This window comes from Peromyscus leucopus, chromosome 9 (genome assembly GCF_004664715.2).
Source record: "Peromyscus leucopus breed LL Stock chromosome 9, UCI_PerLeu_2.1, whole genome shotgun sequence".
NCBI classification, from domain to species: domain Eukaryota; kingdom Metazoa; phylum Chordata; class Mammalia; order Rodentia; family Cricetidae; genus Peromyscus; species Peromyscus leucopus.
Window position 1 is genome coordinate 869492 of NC_051070.1, and position 12335 is coordinate 881826.

The window sequence follows — 12335 nt, forward strand, 5'->3', positions numbered from 1 at the left end:
TTAATGATGTCTAGTCCATTAACATTTGACAGATTCAGATAAAAACTCATATATATATATATAAAATGTCCAGTCCAGTAACATCTGATAAACTCAGACCAAAAAATTTTCATTACTTATCTTATTTAAAACAAGTAGTTCCTTTTTAAAAGTAGATTCCATAATCTCCCTTTTTATCTTATCATATCCATATTCTCTCTTTTTTCTTTTCATAATAGAGTCAGTAGTCTACCTTTTGTCATTTTTATATCTTCCCCCTTTTCTTCAGTGTAGATTCAGTGATCTACCTATTTATCCTATTATTTCTTTATCTTTTTTTCTCAGAGTAGATTCAATGATCTATCTCATATCTATATTCTCTTTTTCTTTTTGTTTTCTAGGGGTAAAGATATCTTTAGGGAATCTGGAAAAGAAAATTTTGGGGTTAATTGTCAAGTCCTGTATCATTTGTCCAGTCTCTGCATAATAGGAAAGTTCAGGGCTTGTCAAGTCCTTGCTCAAGTAGTCTGTCAGGCTGGATCATCTCAGCTAGTCATTTTGAAATTGTCCTGACCAATTTGTAGTCCAAAATCAATTTTTCCATGGTGTTAATCAGCTTAATGGCTTTATCATAGTCCATGTGGAATCATCTTTGTGGGGTGCCATCACCTTTGAAGATTTCAAAGTTGCTGTTAGGTGTGGTCATGGTTCCCTGCAGACTTTTTTTTTTTAATCAAGAACCTTAAATCTAATCTCCTTTGCTTGGCCTTTTTCCTAACCCTTGACAACAATAATACATTCAGTAGTCTACTATCCTATTATTTCTTTATCTTTTTTCTCAGAGTAGATTCAATGAGTTATCTCATGTTTCACCTCTTGTTTAGGTACTATGTTTATACAGCTCATTTAAAAATGTAATATATAGTTAAGAAAATAGATTAATAGTCATCTATAATAGCTAAACTCATAGTCATATTAGGTATGTTTTCAAGGTCATAAACAGGCATATTGAGATAGATGGTCTTCAAACACTTCAAAGACCTACAGAATATGGCATTTAATATTTTTAATAATCTAAAGCTTTTCATGACAGTGAGACACGTCTGCTCCTGACAGTACCAATCTACGTCAGAGAGGATAAATGGGCATCAAAGAATCTCCATATGGAGTTTGTTTTCTTTAGGCAAGAGCTAGTCATTTAGGCAAATAAACTGCCCTTGCCTCAATTGCTGATAGTATATTGTCCAAACTGTACAAACAGGATACAAAAGAAAGCAACTGCCAAACTTTGCCAAAACAAGGTAGGACAGTTCTTCAGAATTCCCTGCTTCGCAGAAATATCTATCAAATATACCAGGCCTGTAGGCCAGATTAGATGCCCCAACACTACAGAACTTAGTGACTGTCCAGACAGCCAGATGTCTCTGTCGTTTTTGAAGTGACTTGCACTACACTTCCTATATACTCAGGTAAAATTATATCCTTCTGTGGTCTTTGATAGAGTTGAAGACGAGACAGTCATAATTATAGTTTCCCTTAGTTGTGATAGAAGGTAAATTAGGTACAGAGCTTTGGACTCATCAAGATAGAGTAAATAATGGAGTATTTTCACTAATTTTGCCAAATACAAATGAACTGGATATTGTAACTATAATTCTTACTTAATAACTATTTTGTTGTATACAATTTTACTATGTTAAATTTAAAACCTTCATTTTTTTTTTTTTTTTTTTTGGTTTTTCGAGACAGGGTTTCTCTGTGTAGCTTTGTGCCTTTCCTGGAACTCACTTGGTAGCCCAGGCTGGCCTTGAACTCATAAAGATCCACCTGCCTCTGCCTCCGGAGTGCTGGGATTAAAGGCGTGCACCACCACCGCCCGGCAAAAAACTTCATTTTTAATTAGACAAAAAAAAGGGAAATGTGGAATATTCCTTTACACTTTGTGAATATATGTCACTGTGATTGGTTTAATAAAGAAACTGATTGGCCAGTAGCCGGAGAGGATAAAGTTAGGCAGGAGAGCCAAACTGAGAATTCTGGGAAGAAGGGTGGAATCAGAGCAGTCATGAGCCAGATGTGAAAGAAGCAACATGAAGTTCACAGATGAGGTACATGAGCCTTGGGGCAGCACATAGTTGAAGAGAAATTGGTTAATTTAAGTTGTAAGAACTAGTGAGTAGTAAGCCTAAGCTATCAGCCAAGGATTTATAATTAATATTTAGTTTCCATGTCAGCTATTTGGAAACTGGTGGGCAGTAAAGAAAAGTCCACCTACAGTACTCAGTGTACTCATTGCTATTCCAAAAGATCAGAGTTCAGTACCCAGCACCCACATCAAGAGAGTCAAAACCTCCTGCAACTGCAGCTCCAGGGTGACCTTTTCTGAATCCCATTGGCTTCTGCATATGTATATGTACACACCAAAAACATTAGAAAAACATATATCTTTTTCATAAAGAGAATGAAAGCCTAACCTAAATACAGACTTTGGAGATAGGATCTTTGGGGGAAAGGGTCTAAGGTCACCAGGATGGAGTCTTCATGATTGAATATTGCTGACTTTATAAGAGGGAGGGAAATTGAAGAATACATATTCATGCATGATACTCATTTCTTGCCAAGTAATATTGTACCACTTCCAGGCACTGCCAGAAAGGTCATCAGTAGGTGCAGCCCCTAGACTTTGAAACAGAACTGTGAGCCCAAATAAACCTCTCTATGTTTATCTTCACCTCCCCCCTTTTGTGGAATTATGTTATTTGCAGCTTGAGACAACCCAGCAGATCATGCATTCTCCAAAAGAAATGGAATCACCTCTAGAGGGCTAGAAATTCACTCTTGGTTTTGGGAAATGCAAAAAGAAAGAAATTACTCTTTATGAAGGAAGCTGACACTGATATTCAGAACATATAAATGTACACATATCTGTGATTTTTGAATTCCAAAGTAAGTAGCAATTAGAAACAAAATTACCAAAGATTCATTGGAAAAAGAGATAAAAGAAAGAGGAGGGTTGGAGAGATACTTCAGTGAGTAAAGGGCTCTGTACAAATGTGAGAACCTTATGGTTCAGAGCTCCACAACTCGTGTAGAGCTGAGTGTCAAAGTCCAGCTACAGCAGCTCAGAGAAACCAGACAGGAGACGGGGAGTTGGTGACTAAATACACAAAAGGCTTATATGAGAGGGCTGTAGCAGGAATCTTAAAATTTTCAGTTCCCAATATAAAAATATTTGTTTGCCTCACTAAAAATGTCCATTGTCTCAAAAGGATGTAATGTTTCATGCAAAGTGTTTAAATCTTAGTCTTAAACAATTGAAGTTTTGAACTAATCAATGTTTACTTAATTTATTAAATAAATACTAATTGAATAGCCTTCTAGATAAAAAAAAAGAATAAGATACAACAATATATATGAATACAAGATTAGGTAACTTCAAAGGATTCAAAATCTGAATAAAATATGTATTCATAAACAATTACTAAGAGATAGTACTGAATGATAGATTTATTTAGTGGGTAACTTACAAATGAAGGAATAGGTAGGTCGTGGGGTCTGGGAAAGGTGTATTGCAGTCTAGCAGTGTTCTCTAGAGCTCTGCTCCGTCCACCTCCACCATCAAGGGTCCCAGAACAGAGAGAGCACTGGCCCATCCAGATCTTGGGTCTCCAGGTGCCTCCCTTGGCCCCACCTTGTAGGTGACAGTTGACGAAGCCTCAATGGGGGTTGGAACTTTCAGATCAAAGCTGGAATGGTTACCCACTACATGCTACCACTGCCTATCCTCTATGTTTAATATTGTGGTTGTTCTGTCTCTGACCCCAGATAAGTTTATTAGGGTGCACAATATTTTGGGGAACACAATACCACCACAGAGGTCAAAGCTTAATTCCTCATTTTATTTTTCTCATTCTTCTCTGCTCTGTTTTCTCTCATCCCTTTTGTTCTACCTAAGACAAAAATTTCTACATAAGGAAAGATTATCCCACAACCACAAGTTACATCTTTTTCAAAAGCAAATTAAAATATTTTCACAGGAAGAAATCACGTGATCACAAGTTACATGATGTCTTTCATAGAATCCCACAAGTAGTTAAATGTTTTCCTTTGTATTACTTTTCCCACCCTAACATCTTCACCCCAAAGAAATTATTCTTTTATTATTAAAACGTTTCTAAGCAATCCAAGTATATTTGAGCCAGTTCCTTTGTGCTGATGGGCAGCTGTTTGCAATTTCAATGTATCAGATTCCTATCCCATTTCTACTCTACAAAACATTATTCAAGTGGCCTAGCTAACCATCTATTTTTCTTTACACCCAAGAGGGTCATTTAATTTCCTTTCACAACTTTGTTTTTTTTTTTTCAAGGTGCACACCAAAACCTGTGATTAATTCTGTAAGCTACATGACCAACAAACTCAGGCCTAGCCTTGGGTGTTGGGACATAGTTGCTTTCTTTAATTGTCAGCCTGTTTTTTCACAGCCAGAATTCATGGGACTATAATACATGAAACTTCCTTGTTCTTATTTTCCATCCTCACGAAGTCTCACATCTAGCAAGGGGAGGGGGGGAGGTCTACTCTTATTTCTGTCTTTTTTTTTAATCTCTCATTGGAGCGATTGGCAGAGCAGCCCAAACCATTTCCCTAGTCATCTTCACTGTCTTAACCACCTGTGTCTTTTAGGCTGACTAGGAAAGTTCAATTAAATCATTAATCCAACTAAGTATTATTGCTCTTATAAAAATCATCTTCATTATGATCTGCATGTAAATTGCCCAGTGAGGAGTAGGATTTTCCCATGAGACAGTCACGTGTACTAGATACAGTGGGATTCATTCACATAATAATCACACTATGCCAAATACAATAGGAACACTGCAGCAGCAAGCAGAAGGTACAGCAGAAGCAAGGGTCATTCTAGAGACAACCCTCCTGGTATTTTGCCTCTCCAGGATGTACCCATCATAGCTTTGTGATTTGGTGGTTGAATTCCATAAGCTTCATTGCTGACTGCAGCCCCTTCAACATGGCCACTACCAGCTGTAGAATCTCCAGAAGTTGATGGGCTTAGGAGTCTGGCATGCACAGTGGCAGAAAACAAAGGACAATGTCTCAAACAAGGTGGAAAGCCAACACTGACATCAAAGTTGTCCTCTGAGTGACCTCCACATGCTGTCTAAAACATTTGTACACCTACACTCATACATAGAAACTGTGGGCAGTGCTGCTTCAAAGTAAGAGTAAAAAGAAAGGTGTAGCAGGAATCTTTAAAGTTCTTATTAGCAGAAACAAATCTGAAGCCGGGTATTGGGGTAAATGCTGGAAGGTCAGAGAACCAGAACAAGCCACAGCCACCTCACCTCGCCAGTTCCTCAGTTGGTCCTGTTTCCTCAGACTGGAAGCGTGTGTCCTCATCCAGAATGAATCTCAGCTGAACTGCTTGCTGCTCCAAAGCCTGAAAACTTAACCAGCTAAAAGCTTCTAGTTTCTGGTCCTCACACCTTATATACCTTTCTGCTTTCTATCATCACTCCCTGGGATTAAAGACATGAGCCACCATGCTTGGCTGTATCCTTGAACACATGGATTTCTGCCTCTGAAATGCTAGGATTAAAGGTGTGTGCTACCACTGCCTATCCTAAGTATCTAGTGGCTTTTCTGTTCTCTGACCCCAGATAAGTTTATTAGGGTACACAGTATTTTGGGGAACACAATACCACCACAGAAAGGTAGGGATTGATGAGGTGGCTCAGTGGTTAAGAGCACTGGCTGCTCTTCAAGGGACCTGGGTTCAATTACCAGCACCTACATGGTGGCTCACAGCCTTCTGTAACTCCAGTTCCAGGAAATCCAATACCCTTTCTGACATCCATGTACACAAGGCATGGATTTAGTGCAAAAACATACATTCAGGCAAAACACCCACATACTTAGATGTTTCTGAATAAATACTTTTTTTTAAAGAAAAAGGAAATATTTCCCATATATTTATTAAGTATTTTCCAAAAATGCAATAAGATATTATTGGGAAGTTATTACAAAACCATCTTAGTATTTAAGAAGGTAAACTTCTATTTAAAAAATAATCACAAAGAGAGAGAGTCTACAAGGATGTTGTCTTAGTTCACAATACCACAGACTGAATAAATTACAGTGAAAAAATTCATGTGGGCTTGTGATCCTCGCCCAGGAACAATAAGCCACATCATATGGACTTGATGGAAAGAGTTCCAAGGTAGTGGGCATGAGATGGAGAGAAAGATGAAGGGCACAAGAGATCTAATACAGACTTGATAGCAGAGCCCTCTGATGAAAACCCATCATCCCATCAGTCCTTTGAGGGGCTACCATACTGAAGGGCTGGGAGCTAAGAGTGACAGTGAATATCTACTCCATACACACTAACTACTTTCTCACTGGGTTTTTCAGAAAGCTTTAAGATTGAACATTTGTTTGGGTAGCTTTGTGAGAGGGTTTTCAGGTAGTTTGGCTCTACAGACAGACTATCTACCTTCTTCAAATTATGTGACCAATAGCAATAATCTAGAAAGTTCTACCATGTCTTAACAATCATGAAAGTTGAGATTACAGAAATATTTTTGAATCTCCCATGGCAAGGGGCTCTCAAGCTTGCCTCCTGGATACTTCTAAGAACTATTTAATATTCCTCTGAATTTAAATTCTCTGCCAAACCTCACAACACATACCAAAATAATTAACTATTTCAGCTAATCCTCTCCTGTACATTGTGGTACAGTTTTCCCAGTGAGAGGTTAATCTATAATCTCAAGTAAATTAGAATTTCTTTACATATATGTTTGCCATTAAATGTCCACAGGTGATTCTTATTATTTAGAATGTATTGCTCAAATAAACAAATAATGCCTATTGGAAGTCTTTGTGATATATGCTATTGCTTTGATGAATGGTAAGAAAATAGAAATCTGAAGCCCTTAATTATCAAGCCTCATTTGGAACATTGCATACTAATACTGATGGTATTCTCACTGAAGATGAAGAACTCCAGTTATTATCACTGTACTGTGCAGTAACAACCTTACAGCTAGATCTCTACAACTGGGCAACTAGTATAATTAACTCCCAAGCAAATCTTAAAAAAGAAATATTTCATTTACAGATGGTATATACACATTTCTAATGAGACCCAGGAGACTTTACTAAAAATATCTGAGTTATGTAGGCATATAAAACCAAACAGAAAAATCATTTGCTTTTCTGTCTTTTGGAACTATGTAGAAACACACACACACACACACACACACACACACACACACACACACACATACACACACACACACACACACACACACCATGCACATACACACTCATATATATTGTATGCCTATGGGAAATATATATACACAAATATATGTGAAAGTTTTACTAAAGAATATGTAATGTGGCCCAAATAAATAGGGCAACATCATACTTTTCTGGCTGTGGTGACTAAATACTAGTTTTCAAGCCCCATTCTGCATACTTTATTTATCATTTTAAGACAGGGTCTCAACTTACTCCTGCCTCTGCCTGCCCAGTGCTGGTATTACAGGTTCAAGCCACAACACCACTTCAAAAGGTAATTTTTTAAAACAGCATCTGAAGACAGAAGGATATGAAAGTGTAAAATGCAAAGTTGTAAAGTAAACTATTAACCAAGGGATAAATACATCCAGTACATTTAGTAGGCAAAGATTTATGACTTTAATATAAAAAACCTCTCATAACACCACATAACATTGACAAAGCTATGAACAGCAAAATATAATTATTTTAAAAAGAAATTAACTCTAAGAGATCAATACACACATTAATACATGAGAAGCATTGCATCTGACTGTGCTATTGCTGATCAAAATTTAGGGACAAGAATAACTTTTGACATTCCTGAGAGGCAGATAGTTTATTATAAATGTTTTAGAAGTGATCATTTATTTTCCAAACTTTAAAACACACAAGTCTTGTTTTTGCACCCACTCTCATAATGCCAAGGGTGGAAGTCTATTTATATGTATAAAGTCCTCAATAAAACAGGCAAGATTGCACACACACACGTAATGCCAGCAAGCTGAAGTTTAAGGCATAATGGTGTGAGAGAGACCAGGCTATTCTACAGTTCTTTAAAGCTAAACAAAATGTTAGTCACTTGCTGATGTATAGGAGAATAGATAGAAGTGTTTGACTGTGTATGCCTAATGATTTTTTCAAGTGCTACCAGTCAGCGAATTAAAATGGAGAATATTAAGTGGAATAAGTTATAAACACCACAGGAAATATGTAGATGGTCCAAAGTGAGTAGGGTCTTTTTCCTTTAATTTAGAGGGATAAGATGCATGTGAAAGAGAAAAGCAACATTCACAGTGACATTTAAAGTACCAGCCCTGTATGTATGAGGAGAGAACACAGTATGTTAACAGACAAAGGTGAAATAAGAAGCTTAATTACATTTTCTTGTAGTCTTAACATTCTCTCAATGTGGTGATATTTTATTTGTGCTGAAATGTGATTTTATTTGTATGTTAATAAATAAAGTTTGCCTGGGATCAGAGGTCACATAGCGATCCATAAACAGAAGTCAGGCAGTGGTAGCACACACCTTTAATCTGATCACATAGCAAGCAGAGTCTCTGTGTGGTCAAGGACACAGCCAAGTGTGGTGACACACACCTTTAATCCCAGTACCAACCATAGAGTCCTGGAGGTCTGTATAGACAGGCAGTGACGAGGAAGTGATGTGGCTGGGCTTAGAGCAGGAAGGCAATACAAGTGCAGTTTATTCAGGAAGAAGCCCTCTGGGGAAAAGATGGTGAGGTGATAAGACAAGGCTAGTCGTGGCTATTTGCTGTTTCTCTGATCTCTTCAGCTATTATTATCGCTGTATTTGGCTCTGTGTTTTTTATTTAATAAGACTGTTTAGAAATTTGTCTACATCTCGCCGGGCGTTGGTGGCGCACGCCTTTAATCCCAGCACTCGGGAGGCAGAGCCAGGCGGATCTCTGTGAGTTCGAGGCCAGCCTGGGCTACCAAGTGAGCTCCAGGAAAAGGCGCAAAGCTGCACAGAGAAACCCTGTCTCGAAAAATAAAAAAAAATAAAAAAAAAAAAAAAAAAAAAGAAATTTGTCTACATCTCATAGTTATTATTGTTACAAGTGTGTGTGTGTGTGTGTGCGTGTGTGTGTGTGCGTGTGTGTGTGTGTGTGTGTGTGTGTGTGTGTGTGTGTGGTGTGGTGTGTAACTTAGTCTATTTAATGTTGCTCATATGTGTGTATGCATTTAGGCTGGATAAGCTATCAGAGGACCACTGCAGTTCTACTCTCCCTCTCTCAGCCATTAATTGCCTGTAGTTCTTAAACATGGGGTCTTGTGAGATTTTCCTCATCCATGTTGGCATGTCAACTGGTATTGTCATTGTGCTGGTCTTACATGGGTGCAGTTTTCTATCATATATAGAAGATCCTACCTCCAAGTAGACTTTCTGGTCCTCTGGCTCTTACAGTCTTTCTGTCTTCTCTTCTGCAATGTTCTCTGAACCATCAGAATGGAGTTATATTGTAGATGTAGCGTCTCTTCCACTATTTTTTTTTTTTTTTTTGCATTTTGACTAGTTGTAGATTCCTAGAATGGTCTCTGTCTGCTACAAATAGAAGCATCTTTGATGAGAGATGAGAACTAGGCTTATCTGTGGGAATATAGATAGTATTTAGAATGCAGTTAGAAATTAAGATGTGTTGTGTTAGAATCTACAGACATGGTAGCCTTCAAAAATAACTAAATCCTTCAGCATATCTAAATTAACAATCTGCATTGCTTCTAGTATTCCATCTCTTGATATGTTATTACTATAATTAAATTACTCTATATTCTCTACATTTTCCAAATATGAGTGGAATAAAATCTTTTTTGATATTCAATAATGGCCCAGAAAAAAGAGAATTTAATTTCCAATAATTTACAGTGTGTGCTGAGACATTGTAAAATTATGACTAATCCCAACATTCATTCTCATGTCCTTTAGTTAGAAGTTAATATAGTATTGCTTATTTTAATTACAATTATAATCTATTTTAACAAAATAAAAAGTGTCACCCTCAGAGCAGGGAAAGAATAGTGTTATTACCTGCTACTTTTTTTATGCACTTTATAGTATTGCTGTTTTTGATATTAAGTTATTGGAATTTATGTGAAAGATTTTAAAATATATCAACTTATATACACAAATTTCTTACTTGTTATAGCGTCTCAATTTCTCTGCTTGTTATGTACCTCAAAAGCTAAATAAATCAATGGCATTTCTGAGTATCTAATATAGCTTTGGTCTCTTGTGTTTTAACTGATGTGATTCAAACACAGCTTTAAAAAAATTGTTAGGATTGGAGAGATAAATCAGAGATTAAGAACTCTGGCTGCAGGCTCCCCAGCTGTCAGTCCAGAGTCCTTGAGCTCCCACTCGCTGGGTCAGCTGTCTCTGTGGTTTTCCTCATCATGATCTTGACTTCCCTTGCTTCAACTGAACTCCAGAAATCAGCCAAGTACTTGGCTGTGGGTCTATGCATCTGCTTCCATCAGTCGCTGAATGTAGGTTCTATGATGACAATTAGGGTAATCACCAATCTGACGACTACAGGGGAAGGCTAGTTCAAGCACCCTCTCCACCACTGCTAGGAGTCTTAGCTGGGGTCATCTTTGTGGGTTCCTGGTGATTTCCCTAGCACTAGGTTTCTCTCTAACCCCATAATGGCTCCCTCTGTCAAGCTCTCTCTTTCATTGCTCTCTCTGTCCCTCCCCCAACTGTGCCATCTCTATCTCCTCCATGGCCCCTCTCAGTTTTTCCAGGAGATCTTAACCATTTCCCCTTCCTGGGGTGATCCATGCATGTCCCTCTTAGGATCCTCCTCTTTATCTAGCTTCTCTGGGGTTGCATGGGACCAAACTAGGTCCTCTGAATGTGGGTGACAGTTATGTGGCTTGATCTATTTGTGGGGTCCCTAGCAGTGAGACCAGGACTTATCCTGGGTACATGAACTGGCTTTTCAGAGTCCATTCCTTATAGTGGGATGCCTTACTCAACCTTGATACAGGTGGGGAGGGGCTTGGTCCTGCCCAGACTTGGTATGCTAGCCTGTGTTGACTCCCCAAGGGAGGCCCTACCCCCTATGAAGAGTGGATGGGGTGAAGTGGGGGGAAGTGGAGGAGGGAGTGGGAGAAGGGCAGGGAGGGGGAACTGTGGTTGGTATGTAAAATGTAAAAAAAAAAAATAAATAAAATAATAAAAAGAACTCTGGCTGCAGACAACCAGAGTTCAGTTCCTAGCACTCACATCTATATTTCAAAGCCCCCTTAGCTGCAGGGAGATATAATGCCCTCTCTGGCCTCTACAGGCAACCACACTCATATGCACATATGCATGTGTATATATATATATTTAAATGTTAAATGTCATTCTTGACCTTGTGGGGTTTTTTAGTTTATATACAGTGGCTGTAACTCACTTTTGATAAATATATAAGGAAATTGGGAATGTATAGTCTTAAATGTCAATCTTGATGTCTCCTTGTTCCTCTAGGTAGCTTTTACAGTCCTTTTTGACCTGGAAGCACTTCTGAAGATATGGTGCTTGGGATTTACTGGCTATATCAGCTCATCTCTCCACAAGTTTGAACTACTGCTTGTTATTGGAACCACCCTCCATGTGTACCCAGATCTTTATCATTCTCAGTTCACATACTTCCAGGTAATAGAACTAATTCTTATTTCCCGTGAAAATGGAAATCATTTACTATAAAAACTACATAAAACCACATAATATATATTGTACATATATAGTAATATGACTTTGAGGGAGATTCAATGACATCTTAACTACCAGAAATAGTGCATTAACAAATTATTACCATTGTTTTTAGATTCCTTAGAATTCATAGTAATATGTGCAAATCTTTAAAAAAAAAAAAACTGCTCTGTTGTTAATAAAATCTCAGTCATTTGATTTTATGAACAAAGACTCTGGAGCCAGATGCTTGTGTGAAAGACTGCTAACTCAGAGGCAGAGAAAGCACCCAACTGACCTTCCTCCTCAGCCAATATCCCAGATGCCTCTCTCCTCCTGTGCCATCTCAAAACCCACCTCAAACTGAAATGTCCCTCCCTTCTACTTTCTATGCATCTCTCTATCCATATTCCTGACTCCCTCTTACTGTCTATGTTTTTTTCTAATCATCCTCTATTCACTTCCTGTCAACTGGTTGCTTGCTCTCCCTCTTGACCTATGGTTGACTTTATTTAATCCTGTTTATAATATTCGAGCAGAAAGCTCTTGGATCAAAGGTTTGTTTGAA

The 12335-nt window shown here is 38.0% G+C and overlaps 1 protein-coding gene across 5 annotated transcripts in view; it reads left to right on the forward strand.

Moving 5' to 3' along the window:
- Positions 1-12335, forward strand: part of Nalcn (sodium leak channel, non-selective) — a 309764-nt gene that overhangs the window by 134997 nt on the left and 162432 nt on the right. For all 5 annotated transcript variants that reach the window (XM_028868293.2, XM_028868291.2, XM_028868295.2 and 2 more), the window contains one exon: positions 11564-11731. In XM_028868293.2, the coding sequence (XP_028724126.1) occupies positions 11564-11731 (168 nt within the window). The remainder of the gene's footprint in view (positions 1-11563; positions 11732-12335) is intronic.